Raw genomic sequence first — 20,299 nt, 5'->3', positions numbered from 1 at the left:
AGGTTGTGTTAAAGGAGGTATCGAGGTCTCTGGAGGGGACATCACAGCTGAGAGGTGATGTGAGTTGGACTGGTTCTGGAACTAAATTGAGTTACCATGTTAGTTTAACAAAACCAGGAGTATCCAAAATAAAGGAATAAAATTTGTGGTGTAATCCAGTGCTAATAATAATTATTGTTATTACTGGACTTCTATGACATTACAAGAAACACCAAGAGTTTTTAACTCAATTTGAGTCCATGCAAATTTGTAGTGTTTTAATAAATTTTAATTTAAAAAAATCTCTGTAACATATATCTATAAACTCTCATTGTAGATAGAATTTTTTTTAATTATAAATTTATGAAACAAGTTATAATGAAAAATAACATCTACTTTTGATTTAGTGGAATAAAAAAAATTTAAAACTGTTTGACATGTTATACTTTCTTTTGTAGATGAGGTTACTATACCCTGTGAGTTTTGTGAAGAACTTTTTCCTGCTAACATACTTGTCTATCATCAGGTAAATAATTTTAGTAAAGTCGCTTCTGATTATAATTGGTGTTTCATGGTATATGGTACATGTGTCAGAATGTCTCCATTACTTCCATGCTCATATTAATTGGGGATGGGTTTGCAGATAATGCAAAATACAGGTCAAGCAGATGTTATGGCCTTACAGGAGACTTGAATAGATTCTATGAATGGGCAGGTATGCGGAACTATTAGTTCAGTGTTAAAAAGTATAAAGTGAATGGGATAACAGACTTCTGAGTTGGATCAGTGACTGACTGTCAGATAGGTATCAGAAAGTTTTATATGGAGATGCACTATCTCAAAAGAGGAAGATCACTAGTGGTGTATCGCAGGAGTTAGTTTTCGGACTATTGTTGTTCACTTTGTATGTTAATGATATCGGGATGGGTTCAACTGGCGATATGCAGCTATTTGCAGATGATGCAAAATTGGGGAGAGCAATGCAGAGTCAATCAGATGTTAATGGCCTTATAGGAGGACTTGACTAGATTGCATGAATGTTCAGGTAAGTGGAACTGTCAGTTCAATGTTGCAAAGTGTAAGGTTTTGAGATTTGGTAAACAGTGATATAATGCAAAGTATACACTTGGTTGGGAAACTTTAAAGGAAGTAGAGGAGATGAAAGATCTGGGAATGGTGGTGGACAAGGACCTGAAATTCAGGGGCCACATTGCACAAGTTGTGAAGATTGTATAATGTCACATTGGATAATGGCAATGATGAGGAGTACCCTGACATGCAGAAATAAAGAGGTTACGATGTCATTATATAAGGTCTCAATCAAGCCTCATATGGTTTATTGTGCACAGATTTGGTCAGGTTTTCATGGTGATGAGAATATGTTGGAAAGGATCCAGAGAAGATTCACAAAGGTGGTCAGTGGTCATGGAGTATGAGGATAGATTGAGAGAATATAAGTTGCAAAGCCTCATGAACAGGAAGAAGACAAGGGAAATATGTTTGAGACATATAAGCTAGTCGGGTTTGTTATCAGGTTGACATGGAAGAGATTTTGCATAGAAATCTCTTCCATGTCAACAAAAGAGCAGGTTCTTTGCATGGAGAGTGGTTGGTGAGTGGAATGCGTTGCCTGAGTGTGTTGTGAATGTAGATACATCGAATCAGTTTAAGGTATGGTTGGATGAGCATTGTGTGCAATAGTGTGTCCCATGATGAGTCTCTGACTCCATGGAGGTCAGATGTTAATAATAATAATTATTATTATTATTATATTTTGGCCACTTATATCAGTTCTTACTTGGTTATCATTATTCAAAACATAACCAAAATTTGTGCATTATCAATATTCTCTATTTTATTCTGTTTGACATCATATAACGTTTGTTCTTAAGTGTGAAATATCATGAAGACTGGTGTCTGAAAAAGTTACTATGCTGATGATACATTTCTTGCTGAGAATGGAATTACCTGAGATCAGATATGTTAACCAATTTATGATGACCACAGCTGCAGCAGGTTATGTCAGGACACTTACAAGGTGTTTGTTGGTAGAATGAGATGATTAGTAGAGGACATGCCACAATTTAAAAATAATTTTCCTTTCTTTTTCTTTTATGTTGTTCATGAGTCCTGATAATAAGAAGCATTTCTTGGCTGATAACTAATGGCATTATAATGGAATACTGGCATTTTTCAGTAAAAAGAGATGCATTGTGGAGTTTGTATGCTCATGCCTTGTAGTATTCACAATTATTAAATTAATACTGGTAAAAAACCATGTAAGAAGTAAGATAATTCAATAAATCAATGACTAGTTTTGTGTACTTCTACAGATTAATACAATAAAACACAAATATATATATCACATAAACCATAATTTCTTTTAATTCGTTCAACACTTAACAGACTTAACATGGGTCATTGTTACAGGATATAACATATTTTGTCTCATGGCTAATTCAAGGGTTCTCAGCATGGTTGAGGGCACATTCAAGACTTGGAAGAGAGTGGTGGTCACCAACCTGGTTGTGGTTGCAGGCACATTGGAGGGCACCAATATTTTTGTCTATGAAAATTTATACTTGCTTATCATATCAAATGGTAACAATTAACAAATTAATTAACTATGAAAGTAGGATAAATACACATTTAGCATTTATTATACAACTAAATTAAACCATCACACAATAAACAAAACCATTTCTCTTTACTCTGGATAAAACAATAGTATTCTTACCAATCATTGTTGAATTTATAAGTTCGTTGTTTTTTATTTGGATTACTCATTTTGGGGCAAAATATTTAAACACGAGAAAACAATGCATGGTCAAAGCATATCGACAACATTGGTGACACATCCCTCAAACGCACGGTTGCCAGTAGACTAAATATATAAGACATACAAAATTGGCACCGGTAACGCTCACACTCAAAGACAGAGGAATTACACAAAATGTTTGTAGCATAACATAAATGTTAACATTTTTTACGATTTCAATAAATATTATTACTAGAAGAAGACTTATTTTCAAATTTTAATTTAATTTTTCCTTATTTAATAATTGACAGCAGGTGCATGTAAATAGCTCTGTGAGCAAATGCACCTGCAGGTATAGTGTTGAGAACCACTGGCCTAATTCCATATTGGTGTAAATAATGCCATGCAATATATACAAGAGAGGCAATTAGGAGAATTGGAAGCGAAAGAATCATATATTGTTGGGTTAGATGTTAATAAGGCTGTGGGAATTATTATTATTATTATTACAGGCAATTACCTGAGAATGGAATTCTATGGACTCCAAGGAGTCCATAGAATCATCGAGGGAGGCCCTAACATCATATCAAGAACAACTATTTGACATTCACACAGTATCTATCAAACTTTGCCTTGAACTCATTTACAGTCATGGCACCCACAACAGACTCTGGCAGCTTATTCCACTCATTCACCACTCTCCAAGTAAAAAACCTAGCTCTAACACCCTTGCTAACCACACTCTTGCCCAGCATCCATGTATGGCCACTAGTCCTCCCACCACCAATCCTATTCTCAAAAATATCTTCTGAATAGATTTTATAGAAACCCTTCAATAATTTGAATGTCTCAATCATATCCCCCCCTTTCCACCTATCAACCAATTTCTGAAACCCACAAATCTTCAACCTGTTTTCATAAGGTTCATTCCATTCACCTGCTATCATCTTGGTCACTCATCTCTGGATGCTCTCCACCTCCTCACCACCCAGAAGGAACACTGACACCCATATCTGGGGACAGTAGTCTAGATGGGGTCTTATCAAGGCTCAATACAGAGGAGCAATAACTTGTTTGTTAAAGTATTTTTCAGCAACCAAGTGATTTGATGAGCTGATTTAGCCACTTTTGTGATGTGCCCCTTAAACTTCAACTCCCTATCCACCAACACTCCCAAATCGATGGCCTCGTCAATCTCCTGGAGTATAAATTGACATCCATTATCCTTAGCACAGTCCTCCAAACTATCCAAATCATCCTGCAAAATTTGGACGTCCTGTGCACTCACTATTGCTCTACCCAACTTTGCATCATCAGCAAACAAATGAACAGTTCCTCTCAGATCCTTTCCTATATCGTTAATGAACAAATTGAACAGTAGTGGTCCAAGAACAGAACCCTGCGGCACACCACTAGTCACAGGCCATCTTTTGGACTCTACTGCTGAATAAACCACTCTCTGATATCTCTCGATCAACCACTCTACTATCCATCTCACCAATCCTATATCCATCCCCATATGCTGCAGTTTACTGATTAAAATTCCATGTTGTATCCTGTCAAAGGCCTTAGCAAGGTCCAGTAGAATCACTGTAAACTCATTACTCTTATCCAGTTTAGCCGTCACTGTGTTATAAAACGTGAGCAAGTTACTGAAGCATGATCTACCCTTCACAAAACCATGCTGTCCCCCATACAATATCCCATTTTCATCTATCCAGTCCTATATTTTCCTCTTGACTATTTTTTCTAATACCTTGACAACAATTCTTGATATGCTGATCGGTCGGTAATTTACAACAGCAGTCTTGGAACATTCTTTATGCAGTGGAATTCCATCTATTTTCCTCTCTTTCCACCCCCTTGGGACTAATCCAGACCTGAGACTCAAATTAACAAAATGGTCAAGGGCACTGACAGTCCTTTAGCCGCTTCATGTATGACACGAGCTGGTATACCATCCAATCCCACAGATGTATTGACATAGAGGTTTTGTAATAGACTATTCACCTCCACTTCATTCATCACAATTCCCGTAAAAGCTGTTGGTTCTTTCATTCTTGCAATGTCACCACCTCAATGATATACTCTTGCAAAGTGTTCGCTCAGTAATTTCACTATATCAACTGATTCGGTTACCTCCCAACCATCAGCATTCTTTAAAATCATTCTGCCATGTACATTTTTCCTTTTACTTGGTACATATCTAAAAAACTGTTTAGGATTCTCTTTAGCCTGCATGGCTAATGTTCTTTCATAATCCACTTTTGCTTTTCTTACCACACTCATTACCCTTCTGGCCTGTGCTTTATACCATTCATGTGCCTGCTGGTCACCTTTCTCCTTAAATTCCCTCAGTTGTTTCTTTTTTTTGCAGATCAAGCTGAATGGTGTTATTGATCCATTTAACCGCTACTTGATTTATTATTCGGACTCTAGGTATACAGTCAGCCATTACCTCCTGCAAACATTTCTTAACCGCCTCCCATGCACTATCAACATCCAGCCCTTGCGGTTTTACATGCCATGGCACTGATCAAACCAATCAAACTCCTAAGCTTGTCATACTTACCAGCCCGATAATTCCACATGTACAATGTTTTAGTTGTAAATTCCACACCTTTAGCCACCTCCCAAGTCAAGACACTATGATCACTCTCACCAATTGGTGACATCGTGGTCATATTCGTTACAGCCAAATTCTCAGATGCAATTACTAGGTCAAGCACTCTCTGAACCCTAGTATTTTCCATTACATTAATTGCTGTCGCAGATAGTTATCCCTTTATAACCGCATAAAATCCAATTTCTTCCTCCTTCCAATCAATGTTACCATAGTTGAAATATCCCATAATAATTATCCTCCTTCCACTCATTTCTTCTATTTGCTTATGCATACTATCTCCACCATCTATTCCATCACCGGTCTATAGCAGCACCCAATTGTATATTTTGTTCTGCTAGCCTCAATCTCACACCAAATAGCCTCAAATGTGCTCTTTTCTTTATCCTGCAGTTCCACTTCTATTCTCCTTGGCTGTAGCTCATCAGCTAACACTCCTCCCACCATTTTATTCTCCCTGTCATTCCTGAACACACCATACCCCTCGCATTCAATCCCACTAACTATATCATCTTCTGTCAGCCATGTTTCACTAATGCCAAATAACCTGTGGCCTGGAAGTGCAAACCAAGGCCAAAAATTCTTCCTTCTTGTTCCTAATGCTTCTGGCATTAGTATACATGAATTGCAGAAGCCCCTTTGTCTCATCCCTATTTTGATGCTTATACTAACCATCCAATTCTTATTTGTTGTCCTTTGTACTTGCTCAGGCATATTACACACATTCATACACTCAAATGTCCCTAAAGTCTGTATATCTACTCCCCCCCCCCCCTAATAACCCTAGTTTCCCTGATTCTGCACATCCACTTCCACTTCATCCAACAACACCTTTTCATGTCTCCGTACACCAAATCCATTCAAATGCAAACCATCCATCTTATATAAATCCTTTCACCCATCGAACTCACTCCACACGTCCACAAATTCCACACCACTCCTCATGCATAATCTGCGCATAAAGTCATTAGCAATTTTTGCTCTCTTTTACTCTTCACTGTCATACCACAGCAACATACTCACCATCCTAACTCTCTTAATCTTCTCTTTTGCTACCTGAAGTAATTCTTTAAAATCCTCTCTCATAGCCATTTTGTCTCCTTTCAAATCATTCGTTCCTGCTACTACTATCAATTCTTTCACCCTTTCGTACCAGGTTGGTACAATTTTGTCAAACTCTCATCTATCACACCTCTTACTAAAGAATATCTCCATACAACACTCGCTCTTTCATTTTGTTTACACTCACGATCATACTCTTATTTTTCTTATCATACATTTGCCGTTTATTAGTTGGTACGCTCGGTAAACATTTTTGCCAACGCTCCAGCTGCCGATTCGCCCTGTGTATCGTTCTGCACAACCGTGCAATCTCACTCATTGCATCTGTCTCATCATTTTTATTATCCGTTAATCCATTCATTCGTTCTATATCTATCTTCATTCTCACTTTCAATGCCGCTCTCACAGCTATCTGGTACTACCTCGCAAATATCACTATTCATACCTCTCATATCACTATTTTCTACATTCTGACTTTCAACAACAATATCACTCTAAAGACATGAAACACACTTTAAATCCTCACATTCACTCCACTATCATTGTCTACCAGACTCCAACCGCTCTCCTCGAAGCATACATCTCACAAACAGTATACTGAATAAACTCCTTTATATTAAAATTTTTGAACAAAGATGCCGATCTGGACGCCATTGTATTCCTTCTTATCGGCACCATGTGCACCCTATTAATCGTATCTATCAAATTACTAATTGAAATAACTCAGAAAGACACAAAAATCACACAGACACACTAAGATACGAAAAGTAAACAATACTGCGTAAGATTCAAGCAAATTTACCAATTATTACTTAAAATAATACATATCTTTTCAGGAGCTCTCTACAAACACTACACACCATGTAGCCCTCTAGTGGCCAACTCATCAAATGGATGACATGGAATGGATGAATGGAATGGAATGGATGACATATCACCTCATCTTCTTAAGGGTATGCATCACAGTTGGCTGTGCCCTTGACCTGGTTATTTAATGAAAGTCTTGCAGTGGGTAGGGTTCCTATGGAGTGGAAAGAAGGAAAAATAGTACCACTCCACAAGCATGGTTCTAAGACAAGTCTCCAACTATAGGCCAGTTTGTATAACTGCAGTTGTGGTCAAGGTTTTAGAGAGATTGGTAAGGAATAGAATACAGGATTGGGTTGATGGACATAGCATTTTTATGATGGTCGGCATGGATTTGTAAAGGATAGGTCTTGTTTTAGTAATTTACCATTATGTTTTATGATAAGATAACAAGTTTGTTAGATAAGGGAGAATCATATACAGCAGGGGTCGGCAATGCAGTGCCCGCGGGTGCCTGCAGTGAATTTTTAGTGCGCCCTCAGAGAAATTATCGTAAACTGCTTTGGAGCTCACAGCGGTAATTTTGCAGCGTAGATCGCAGTATACAGTATCTGAGAGATACATTCATTACTAGTATGTGCTAAAATGCAAGAAAACATAAAGAAAAAACACTGCAAATATAATACATGATGGTACAAATTAAGTGAATATTGAATCCAATATTATTGCATAGCCAAATATAGAAACTACAAGAGTTTCGTGCCGAATATATAGAAACTAAAAGTTCTGGCGGATGCACGCATAAGTAGTGCCTTATAGATAACTCGTAGTAAAGGTGGAGCAAGATCCAGGCCTCTTACCTTAGTATTTTCCATATAAAATAATATAAAAAATGAATACAAAAAATATAAATTCAATAGGATTTAATGAGAAACCTGACCGTGTACACCATCTGCTAATTTTTTATAATCAAACATATAGTTTCAGATCAGATGCGAGCGCCTTGCTTTATCAATCATAATGGCAAATGTATTTGTTTATTATGCAATAATAGTGTGGCTATTTCTAAAAAAAGTAATATAGAAAGACATTTCAAAATCATTCATGCCAATTGTAATTTTAAGTTTAATTATTTAAATCATGAGGAGTCCGCAGTGCCCGCGAGCATCATGGTGCTTGCAGTATTGCGCCCTTCATATTAAAAAGGTAGCCTATCACTGTATATCAGTGGTCCGATCTGATATACAGTAATCTGATATACAGTAATCTGATACTGTATATCAGATTACCACATGATAAGTTGGTGTACCAGCTGCAGAGGAGGAATAGATAGTATATTGGTCAGATGGATCAGAGATTGGCTCTCTGAATGATACCAGCAGGTTGTGTGTAATGAAGCAGTGTCTCAAAAAAAAAAAAAAGGAGGGTAACCAGTGGCATGCCCCAGGGTTCTCTTCTTGGATCTCTGCTGTTTAACTTGTTTATAAACGATATATCATGTGGACTGGCTGGGGATCTTTAGTTGTTTGCTGATGATACAAAGTTGGGTAGAATTATAAGTAGCACTATTGATGGTAATTCCCTTCAAGAAGATTGGAACAGACTTTTTACTTGGACAAAGGAGTGGGGGGGTTGTAGTTTTAATATCAATAAGTGCAAGGTGTTGTGCTTTGGAGTGCAGGAATATAAGGCTGTGTACTATATCAGTGGTGCCGTACTTCAGGAAATGGTTGAGATTAGCGATTTGGGAGCAATGGTAGAGAGTTGAATGAAGTTTAGATGGCATATTGCTAGTGCTCCACATCGTAGTGCTGCTATGATAAGAACTACTCTAACATGTAGGGATAAGGAAGTGGTTGTGCCACTGTATAAAGCACTGGTCAGATCTATTGTTCTCAAATTTGGTCACCTGGTTTTCAGTGTGATATGGAAACATTGAAGAGGGTCCAGAGGCAAGTGACTAAGACAATGTCGGGACTTTGGAATGCTGGCTATGGAGAAAGGTTGCAGTGTTTGGTGAATTGGAGGAAAAGAGGTGATATGAAAGAGACATTTAAGTTAGTGAGAGGATTTTATCAGATTAATCCATAGGGGATTACAAAAAGAGTAGAAGGTGAGAGGGGAAGAACCAGAGGTCATTCATCTCTGGAAGTTATGTAAAAGTGTGGTAAAGAAGGGTGTGGGGAGTAGATTTTTTGAATGGAGATTTGTCAGTGAATGGAACGCATTACCAAAATGTATTGTTAATGTAAGGAGTGTTAATTATTATTATTATTTGTGACACCTCCAAGGAGTCCGAAGACTCATCACAGGAGGACGCCTATGGTACAACTCTCCGTCTCCACCACTACACCGAACCTCTACTACGAATCAACGCCATCTACCGCCCACCACCACCATAACTGGTATTCTATGTCTGTAAATTGCACGTGTTCTGAAGGGTCGATTTGTCTGTATGTGGGATGAGTTTCCAGGAGAAAAAACCCTGCTACCTCTGTATGAGATCGGCTAACTCACCTTCGATTGAAAAAGTCCATATAAAGATTCCTCCCATCATGACAAGACTCGAGCTTAGGCCTTTTCCAATTAAAGGGCTCAAAGTACCATCGTTCTTCCAATTGTGCTACGGAAGCTAAGTACCCAGTGATAGCAACATTAACAACAAAGAATTGGAAAAAATTACTAAATATTGAGAGGCAATCGAAGTTGGCCAGCTGTGGATTAAACACACCAAAGTCATCCCAATAGTTGTTAGTGCACTTGGTGCAATTTCAAAGAAGCTACTGAACTATTTACAGCAATTAAACATGAACAAAATGATCCCATATGACCTACAAAAAACAGCATTACTTGGAACAGTCCATATTTTACGATGCTACCTGACGGACTATTCTTAGATTCTTGGGCAGAATCTGAATTGCTCTGTATTATCACCAGTCAAATTGTTGTTTAAATGATTTCTTGTTTTGACTGTGTATCAATTATGTGAATAATAATAATAATTCATCCACATGTAGATCTCTTATGTATGCTGTCCAGAGATTATTTAATATCATAACTTTGTTTTTATTACACTGCCAGACATTGTATCATCTCACTAGCCTCTTTAAATTTGTGTACATAAGTATTAAATTCTATGTATGGTATTATTTTATTTTTCCAATTGACTTGGTGATTTTCATTGGGGGCTAAAAGTTAATTTATGGACTTGTCTTTTCACTGCATCTCTAACATTTATTTTTTATTTATGGATTTCTCCAGAATGTCTCATCCATCCAGCCTAGCAAACACTACACTTGCAACAGATTTTATAACAAACACTACAATTGCAACAGATTTTATAAACCCCTGGTCTCTTCATAGGTTAATGTGGTTGTTTAGGCCATCTTAACATAAAGTCAAATTTTAAGTGATATTCTTGTAGGACTTTGCTATTTTGTTCTGTAATGTTCTTGTATGGAGTAAAGAAACCGTACCTTTGTAATCATCTGCATGTTATCTTGAAGCCTGTAATGGTTTATTCAATACATTATTAATATAAATGAAAGATACCAAGAAATTAATTCAATAATAAAATTAGACTGGGATATATTGGCCGAAGAATTTAATAACACATTTAGCCAACTAGTTTCACCAACTTGACTTTTGGCTTCATCTGGGCATGCATAAGGTGATAAAAAACAGCTTAAAACAAAGAACAAACAAAGGTCAAGAAAGAAACATAAACAAGTACTAAACATTATACAACTTCAAAAGATGCATTACATCAAACACATGTAACGAGTATGATGTCAGGCATTGTTATGCAAGTACGTTCTGTAATTTGCAGCGAAGTTGAATTCTGGTATGCTAAGTGATCTCATGAGAGTCTTCCATATGTCAGCAAGGATTATCCCTTCGTTTCTATTGGGGCTGCCTTTTGAATGGATTACCACAGTAGCTTTTTTGAAGTTTTGGTTATGAAAGTCTTCCTTTAAATATGGCATAGAACTTTTGTCCCATTCAGTGTTGTGATTGGTATTTGGGAAATGATGGGCTAACCTGGAATTATCTTTTCTGTTATTATTGACATCTCTGATGTTTTTTTTTCTTATTTCCAAACTTCTGGAAGTTTGTTCCACATAATTTAAACCACATGAATAAGAGATCCTTGTTCATGTGGTTTGAAGAAGTGTTGCAATCTTCTGTGAAACTATCCCAGCATAAGGAATAGCAATGGAAGATTTGTATTGAGTTTCTTTGGGTTGCTGTTGGGAGGGGTTGGAGGAAAGTATCTTTTGAATTAAATTTTTTCGATAGCCATTGTCTTTCATGGTTTCTGATATGTGAGTTAATTCATCATTGAGAGTTTTCTCTTCTGTTATGATGCGAGTAGCTCTGTTTTTGAGCATATGTATGATACTCAACTTTTGAGATATATGGTGTGAAGAAGAAAAGTGCAGATAATGGCCAGTGTGAGTCGGTTTGTGGTAAACCATTAGGCTAATATGTCCATCCATTTGTTTTGTAATTAAGGTGTCTAAAAACGTTAATTTTCTATCTATCTCAATTTCTAAGGTGAACTTTATTTTTTGATGGAAAGAGATTATCTTAGTTAAGAAATCCAAAAGTGCTGCTTCTGTGTTTCTCCATATGATGAAAATCTCGTCGACATATCTCCACCAAACTACTGGTTTTGGGTCTAATTGTAAAAGAATGTCTTTTTCTAGTTTCTCCATAAATAGGTCTGCACAAGGAGGGGATAGAGGGCTACCCATAGCAAGACCAGCTAATTGTTTGTATATTGTTCCATTCCTGTTGTTTATTATTTTAACGGTATAATAGAACACAGAAACTAAGTAAATAATTAATTTATTAACTTGATGCTGATATTTCACTGGTATTATAACCAGCATCTTCAGAGCACAAAAACACTGTTTGTCACAATACGCGAGACTAAAACAACATGGTGTACTAAAACAAAATTGTAGCAGCAACACAAAGACTAGAGTCCTGATTTTGGCGCCCTCTATCTGAAAAAAAAAAAAAAAAAAAACTATCATATATTACTAGAGTCCTAGAAAAGTGCTAGTTTTTTCTTAATATGACTGTCTCCCAGATCTTCGGCAAGTTAATACAGCCATATTTGTTGAGATTTGGAGTGTGTTTTAGGGCTTCTGTCGCCTCTAAGAACAATCTCTCTGATTTACACGGGTTTCTGTGTAGTACTTTTGTGTTTTTCCAGTTGATCCTGTGTGCAGGGGTATCCAGAGCATGGTCTGCTAGTCCCGACTTCCCATAATGATAATTCCGGACGTATCGTTTATGTTCGCTGATGCGGATATTCACAGTTCTTCCTGTTTGACCGTAGTAGGCTTGATTGCATGAGCAGGGTACTTGGTAGACTCCTGGATGTGATAAAGGAGGAATGCTGTCCTTTGGTGAGCGGATGAGGGTGGCTAATTTGCTACATGGTCTGAATGTAGTGCATAGTTTATGTTTTTGAGAATTCTTGAGATCTTTTCAGATGTGCCTTTAATGTAAGGGATGGTGACTGTTTTGTTGTAGTTCTCTGTGGTGGATGGTGGGAGGGGTTTCTTAGGAGTGTTTAGTATTTTGTTTATTTTATGTGGATTGTAGCCGTTGGCCAAGAAGGTGTGGCGTAAGTGAGTCAGTTCAGCTGTAAGAGCCTTGTCATTGGAACAGATTGCTCTCGCTCTATGAGTTAGTGTTTTTAATATGCCATATTGTTGAGAAGGATGATGGTGTGATTGTTTGTGTAAGTATCTGCCTGTATGTGTGGGTTTTCTGAAAACTGAAAATGATAAGGAACCATCTGGGAGATGTGTGATGAGTGTATCCAGGAAGGGCAGACAGTTGTTGGCTTCCAGTTCCTAGTAAAGTGGATTTTTGGATGTTGGCTATTTAAATGTGCTAAGAATGTTTTCAATGTCTCAGGGCCATGTGGCCAAATAGCAAGCACATCATCAACATAGCGTAGCCAAAGTGTTGGTTTGAGAGTGGCTGTATGGATTGCTTGTTTTTCCAGGTGTTCTATGTAAAAGTTGGCTGGGGGGGGGAAGGGGGAGCCCATGGCTGTCCCATCAATTTGTTTGTATATTTTCCCTTTCCATGTGAAATATCCTGCATGTATTGTGAAATTGAATAGTTCAAATATATCAGGGGGGAAGTGTGACTTCAGTAGATTGAGGGTTTCTATTAGTGGTACATTTGTGAATAGTGAAGTGATGTCAAAACTTACTATTAAGTGTGAGCTTTTTAGGGTAAGGTGTTGTAAGAGGCTTTTTAGGTGTGCTGAATTTTTGACAAAGGAGGGAGAATTGTTAGTGAGAGTGGCTAGTAGCTTCGCTAAATGTCTAGCCAGTTTGTATGTGGGACTATTTATACTGTCCACAATTGGGCGTAGGGGTGTGCCTGTTTGTGAATTTTTGGTGATCCCTAGATCCTCGGTGTTTTAACATGGAAGGGTTTGAGTTTGTTAACTGTGTCTTTGGGCCAGGAAATCAGCGAACATAAACGATACGTCCGGAATTATCATTATGGGAAGTCGGGCCTAGCAGACCATGCTCTGGATACCACTGCACACAGGATCAACTGGAAAAACACAAAAGTACTACACAGAAACCCATATAAATCAGAGAGATTGTTCTTAGAGGTGACAGAAGCCCTAAAACACACTCCAAATCTCAACAAATATGGCTGTATTAACTTGCCAAAGATCTGGGAGACAGTCATATTAAGAAAAAACTAGCACTTTTCTAGGACTCTAATAATATATGATAGCGTTTTTTTTTTTTTTTTTTTTTTTTTTTTTTTTTTTTTTTTTCAGATAGAGGGCGCCAAAATCAGGACTCTAGTCTTTGTGTTGCTGCTACAATTTTGTTTTAGTACACCATGTTGTTTTAGTCTTGCGTATTGTGACAAACAGTGTTTTTGTGCTCTGAAGATGCTGGTTATAATACCAGCGAAATATCAGCATCAAGTTAATAAATTAATTATTTACTTAGTTTCTGTGTTCTATTATACCGTTAAAATAATAAACAACATGTTCGACGAACACATAAGTCTGTCCACACGTTTATTGTTCCATTCCATTTGAAGAAATTTGATTTTAGACAATGTCAGAAAAGAGAAGTAATATCTTGAGGATATAGTTTTTCAGCTTTTCAATGAAATGTTGCGTATTTTTTATATACGTGCCAGAATTACGAATATGTGCCTTCAGGAGATGGGCAAGGTATTTTGACAATAAGTAGGTGGGAGAGTTTATTCCATCTACTATAGGACGTAGAGGTATTCCAGTTTTGTGAACTTTAGAACCATATACTCGTGGTGTGAGTGGATGTAACGACTTTAATTTCCGTTTTAGGTCAGTTGGCCAACTGTCCATATTGTGTAAAAGGTTATTTGTTTCATTAAAAAAAAAAAAAATATTCAAAAGATACTTTTCTCCAACCCTTTCCAACAGCAACCCAAAGAAACTCAATACAAATCTTCCATTGCCAGTCCTTATGCTGGGATAGTTTCACAGAAGATTGCAACACTTCTTAAACCATATGAAATAAGAGTAACTTTCAAACCAATTAAGACAGTCTGCAATTTGTTAAGTTCACCAAAATATAACAATGCTTTCTTCAAACATCTTGGCATTTACAACATCCATTGTTCATGTGGTTTAAATTATGTAGGACAAACTTTCAGAAGTTTGGAAATAAGAAAAAAGAACACATCAGAGATGTTAATAATAACAGAAAAGATAATTCTGGGTTAGCCCTTCATTTAGCACACTAGAATTCAACTTCGCTGCAAATTACAGAATGCATTTGATGTAATGCGTCTTTTGAATTTGTATAACGTTTAGTACTCGTTTATGTTTCTTTCTTGACCTGTTTTAAGCTTTTTTTTATCACCTTATGTATGCCCAGATGAAGCCAATAGTCAAGTTGGCAAAACTAGTTGGCTAAATGTGTTATTAAATTTTTCGGCCAATATATCCCAGTCTAATTTTAATCTTGAATTAAAGTCGGTGGTTTAAAAAGTAGAATTATCATACCAAGAAATTATATACTTGGTTTAATCCTTTATCCTACCCAGTGGCAGGCTAACCCTGCCACTGAGCAGGGCAGCTTATATCTCATCTGAGGGGTAACAGCAAAAGCCGAACCCCAGTTAAAACTTCATTGGCTACAGTATTGCCATTCATTACCCCTCAACCCAAGGGTAACAGCAACAGCCGAGCCACAGTTAAAACTTCATTGGCTACAGCACTGCCATCCATTACCCTAGGCAGCAAGAAACTCTGCTTCCCCAGAATCAAATCACCAACCAGTTTCGACCTTTATTGAGGTCTCAGCAGTGGGAGCCAGATCCAGAAGTTTGAGGTAAGGCACCAAAGTTGAAGTAATACCGAAATCATATTTTTTTCATATACAAGAAGCCAAAAGGTGCCATACCTTATTATTAAAATACACTGGATTAGAGATAGTTGTTGGAAGTTTTTCCACTTTTTTATACTACAAATTACAAATACCAAGAAATTATATACTTGGTGTTTAATCCTTTATCCAAGTGTAAGCAAACATACCTGTAAGGATATGTGCTTTGCATTATGGGATACTAAGGGCAGTGATGTGAAGTCACCAGCTTCTATATAAATTGCCCCAGTCCTGAAAATACTTCAGGTGCAAACTTTATTTGCTTACACTCGGATAAAGGATTAAACCAAGTATATAATTTTCTTGATAAGAAAATATATATATATACACTTATTTATTTATTTTTTTAATTTGTAGTCTGGTTTGTAATTGTTCTTGGACAGATTTCTAAACCTTGCATAATAAATTTTCACTGGCAAGCATCAAAATCTTATTTGCTTTAGTATGATTAAGCAGCAGATGATTTGTTTTCAGAATATATTTGTGTCAAAAAATGTTCTAGTTTCTAATTATTAGCCACAGTGGGTGTTTAATATTCATTTTATTAAAATGGGTTATGAGGCCCAAACTACCTAAAATCTCTTCATATTAATATAATTAATTATTTATATTATACATAATTAATAACATTATATCAATTATGTTAATCTGTTGCAGTCTAGTTGCAGTTTGCAACATGAAGAAACAAGACAGAAACAGAATAAGACAAGTGATTTTCACCCAAAGAAAAGTAAAGATCTTCCATTTGAAGATTTAGTGAGCATTCTTAAGAAAGGATTTGAAGTAAATGTAAATTTTATTTTTTTTTACTGTTGTTGTTGTTAGCTTTGTAGAACTGACATGAAGTCATTGTGGGAGAGTCATTCTTAGGTTCCACAAAGTCAGTCATAGCACACACCTTAATAACATTCACTGTCTCTGTCTATATGCTCATCATTCTCTCAGGCAATATATTCCAAATACTCACCATTCTTCCAAGCAATACCTGTTGAGAGGTGGTTACAGGGTTGACACTGGGGAGTTCTTTTGCTTGGTTGAACAGCGGGAAGGAGTCATGATAAGGGGCCATCCCTGGAAGTTATGAAAGGAAACCATGAGAAAGAGGGTGAGGAGTGGTTTCTTTGCATGGAAGGTGGTTGAACCATGGAATGCATTGCCTGATGGAGTGGTGAGAGCAAGAATGGTCAATGCATTTAAGGAGTGGTATGATAGACTTTGTGTTTCTTAGAAAGGACCTCCCACGATGAGTCTTTTGACTCCATGGAGGCCTGAATAATAATAATATATTCCAAATACTTACTATTCTCTATGCAGAAAAAACCTACTTACATGAATAATTCTAGGGATGGTCTCTTGTCCTTTTGCTGTATTATATGCTTTGGAAAAGAGGTTCTTTTTAACTACTGCTCAACATCTTATATGTCTCGGTTATATACTCTATAGATCATATTTCCTTAATTTGTTGTCATAGCCAACATTGATAATTGCACACGAACGGTATAAAGTGCAGGTGAGAAGGGAAACGAGTGTGGTAAAAACAGCAAAAGCCGATTATGAAAGGAAACTAGCTATGCAAGCAAAAGAGAATCCCAAACAGTTCTTTCAATATGCTGCAAGCAAGAAAAAAACTGTACATGGCAAAATGATTTTAAAGAATGATGATGGTAAAGAGTTCACTGCACTGAACCAGTCGATATAGTGGAGTTACTGAGCGCGCACTTTGCAAAAGTATATCATCCAGGTGACGTTGAAAAAATGAAGGAACCATTAGTTTATACGGGAATTGTGATGAATGAAGTGGAGGTGAATAGTCTATTACAGAACCTTAATTTGAATACATCTGTGGGATTGGATGGTATACCGGCACGGGTCTTGCATGAAGCGGCAAATGAATTATCAGTGCCCTTGACCATGTTGTTTAATCTGAGTCTCGGGTCTGGCTTAGTCCCGAAGACGTGGAAAGAGGGGAAAATAGTTTCACTGCATAAAGGAGGATCCAAGACTACGGTTGAAAATTACCGACCGATCAGCATATCAGGAGTCGTTGTCAAGGTCTTGGAGAAAGTAGTCAAGGGAAAAATACAGGAATGGATTGATGAAAATGAGATACTGTACAGAGGACAGCATGGCTTTGTGAAGGGTAGATCATGCCTCAGTAACTTGCTCAAGTTTTATAACAAGGTGACGGCTGAACTGGATAAGGGAAATGGGTTTACAGTGATACTGCTGGACCTGGCAAAGGCGTTTGACAGGATACCACATGGAATTCTAATCCGTAAACTACAACATATGGGAATGGATATAGGTTTGGTGAGATGGATAGCTGGGTGGTTGATGGAGAGATATCAAAGAGTAGTAGGAGTAGAGTCCAAAGGACGGCCTGTGACTAGTGGTGTGCCACAGGGTTCTGTTCTTGGACCAATGCTGTTTAATCTGTTCATTAACGATATAGGGAAGGGTCTAAGTGGGACAGTTCATTTGTTCACTGATGATGCAAAGTTGGGTAGGGTGATAGTGAACGCAGAAGATGTCAAAGTCTTGCAAGATGACTTAGATAGATTGGAGTTCTGGACTAAGGAGAATGGATGTCAATTTAATGTGACAAAATGTAAGGTTATGCATTTCGGAGTGAAAAGATTAGCAGCAGTATACCACATTGGTGGAACTGTACTCCAAGAGATTGATGAGGCCAGGGACTTGGGAGTGTTGGTGGTTAGGGAGATGAAGTTTAGGGGGCACATTGCGAAAGTAGCTAAATCAGCTCATCAACTCACTTGGTTGTTGAAAAATACCTTGACGAGCAGAGAAAAACAAGTTATTGTACCTCTGTACCGAGGCCTGATAAGACCTCATCTCGACTACTGTGCCCAGATTTGGTCACCTCGGTTCCTTCTTGATGGGGAGGAGGTTGAGAGGATCCAGAGGCGAGTGACTAAGATGATAGCAGGTCTATGGAATGCACCATATGAGAACAGGTTGAAGATTTGTGGGTTGCAGAAACTAGTTGATAGGCGAAAAAGGGGAGATATGATTGAGACATTCAAATTGCTAAAAGGATTCTATAGGATTAATTCAGATGATATTTTTGAGATCAGGACTGGTGGTGGGAGAACTAGGGGACACCCATGGAAGCTGGGCAAGAGCGTGGTTAGCAGGGGTGTTAGAGCTGGGTTCTTTACTTTTAGAGTGGTAAATGAGTGGAATAAGCTGCCAGAGTCTGTTGTGGGTGCTATGACAGTGAGCGAGTTCAAGGCAAGGTATGATAGATACTGTGAGAATGTTGAACAGTTGTGTGAACATGATGTTTAGGGCCTCCCTCGATGAGTCTAAGGACTCCTGGAGTAGCCCGTAGTAATAGTAATAATAATAATAATAATAATAATAATAATAATATTATCCTTGTTATCTGTCTTTATATCTTTCTAGGTTTCTTATCCCTTTAAAATACAGGTGACTAGATTTACACATAGACTAGATGTGTACTTATAAAGGGTCTATACAATTGATCCACAATATCCTTATTTCTCTGCCATCTTTGCAGTGTGTTGCCCAGAACTTCAAAAGACAGTTGACCATCACCTGAGGATCCTCTGCCTCTTCTGGCATCTCTAGTATATCCAGTAGAATATTCAATTTTCCAACTCTGAATCCAAACATTTAAAACATTGTATTGTACCCAGTTCATTAAACTAGAATTCCCATTCATTCCTTCACATTTCTAGCCTATTCAAATACCCCTGAAGAACCCACCATATCAGCTTTTCTTTCCAGTTTCATATCATCTGCAAAGAGTCGCATATTTCCCTGCAGTCTCTCACATTATTATTAACATAAAGATCAAACAGCAATGGTCTTCATAGTTCATCCAAACTTTGCATCATCTGCAAATAACTGAATATCCCATTCAAATTCAAAAGACAATTGTTCTCAGATTTGGTCTCCAGGATTTCAAGGGGAAAAATTAACTGTGGAAAGGATACAAAGACGGATGACAAAGATGGTTTCAGGACTGTACAAGGATAGTTATGAGGATTGGCTGAGGGAATGTGGACTGCAGAATTTGGTGGATAGAAGGAGAGGTGATATGATTGAGACTTTTAAACTGTTGAGAGGTGGTTACAGGGTTGACACTGGGGAGTTCTTTCGCTTGGTTGAACAGCGGGAAGGAGTGATGACAAGAGACCATCCCTGGAAGTTACGAAAGGAAACTGTGAGCAAGAGGGTGAGGAGTAGTTTCTTTGCATGGAGGGTGGTTGAACTGTGGAATGCATTGCCTGATGGAGTGGTGAGAGCGAGAACGGGCAATAAGTTTAAGGAGTGGTATGATAGACTTTGTGTTTCTTAGGGGGGGGGACCTCCCCTCGATGAATCTTGACAGACTTTATGTTCTTAGGAAGGACCTCCCACGATGAGTCTTTTGACTCCATGGAGGCCTAAATAATAATAATAATAATAATAAATCTTCCCTAATATCATTAACATACAGGTTAAACAGCAATGGTTCTAAAACAGACTTTTGAGGCACACCGCTAGTGACTTTTTTCTGGGATATTGCTCCACCATGTGCAACTTGTTGATACCTATCAGACAGCCAATCTCCAATCCAATGCACTAGACTAATATTATTATTATTAT

The 20,299-nt window shown here is 37.6% G+C and overlaps 1 protein-coding gene across 7 annotated transcripts in view; it reads left to right on the top strand.

The window, feature by feature from the left end:
• Positions 1-20,299, top strand: part of LOC150107807 (uncharacterized) — a 170,390-nt gene that overhangs the window by 98,571 nt on the left and 51,520 nt on the right. For 3 of the 7 annotated variants that reach the window (XM_090391562.1, XM_090391563.1, XM_090391564.1), the window contains exons 3-4: positions 438-505; positions 16,322-16,453. In XM_090391562.1, the coding sequence (XP_090247688.1) occupies positions 438-505; positions 16,322-16,453 (200 nt within the window). The remainder of the gene's footprint in view (positions 1-437; positions 506-16,321; positions 16,454-20,299) is intronic. The other 4 variants (XM_090391568.1, XM_090391566.1, XM_090391569.1 and 1 more) reach the window with 2 other exon arrangements.

This window comes from Typopeltis vanoorti, chromosome 4 (genome assembly GCF_054136105.1).
Source record: "Typopeltis vanoorti isolate ZY-2024b chromosome 4, IOZ_Tvanoo_1.0, whole genome shotgun sequence".
Taxonomy (NCBI): domain Eukaryota; kingdom Metazoa; phylum Arthropoda; class Arachnida; order Uropygi; family Thelyphonidae; genus Typopeltis; species Typopeltis vanoorti.
This window is presented reverse-complemented; position numbering and strand designations above follow the sequence as displayed.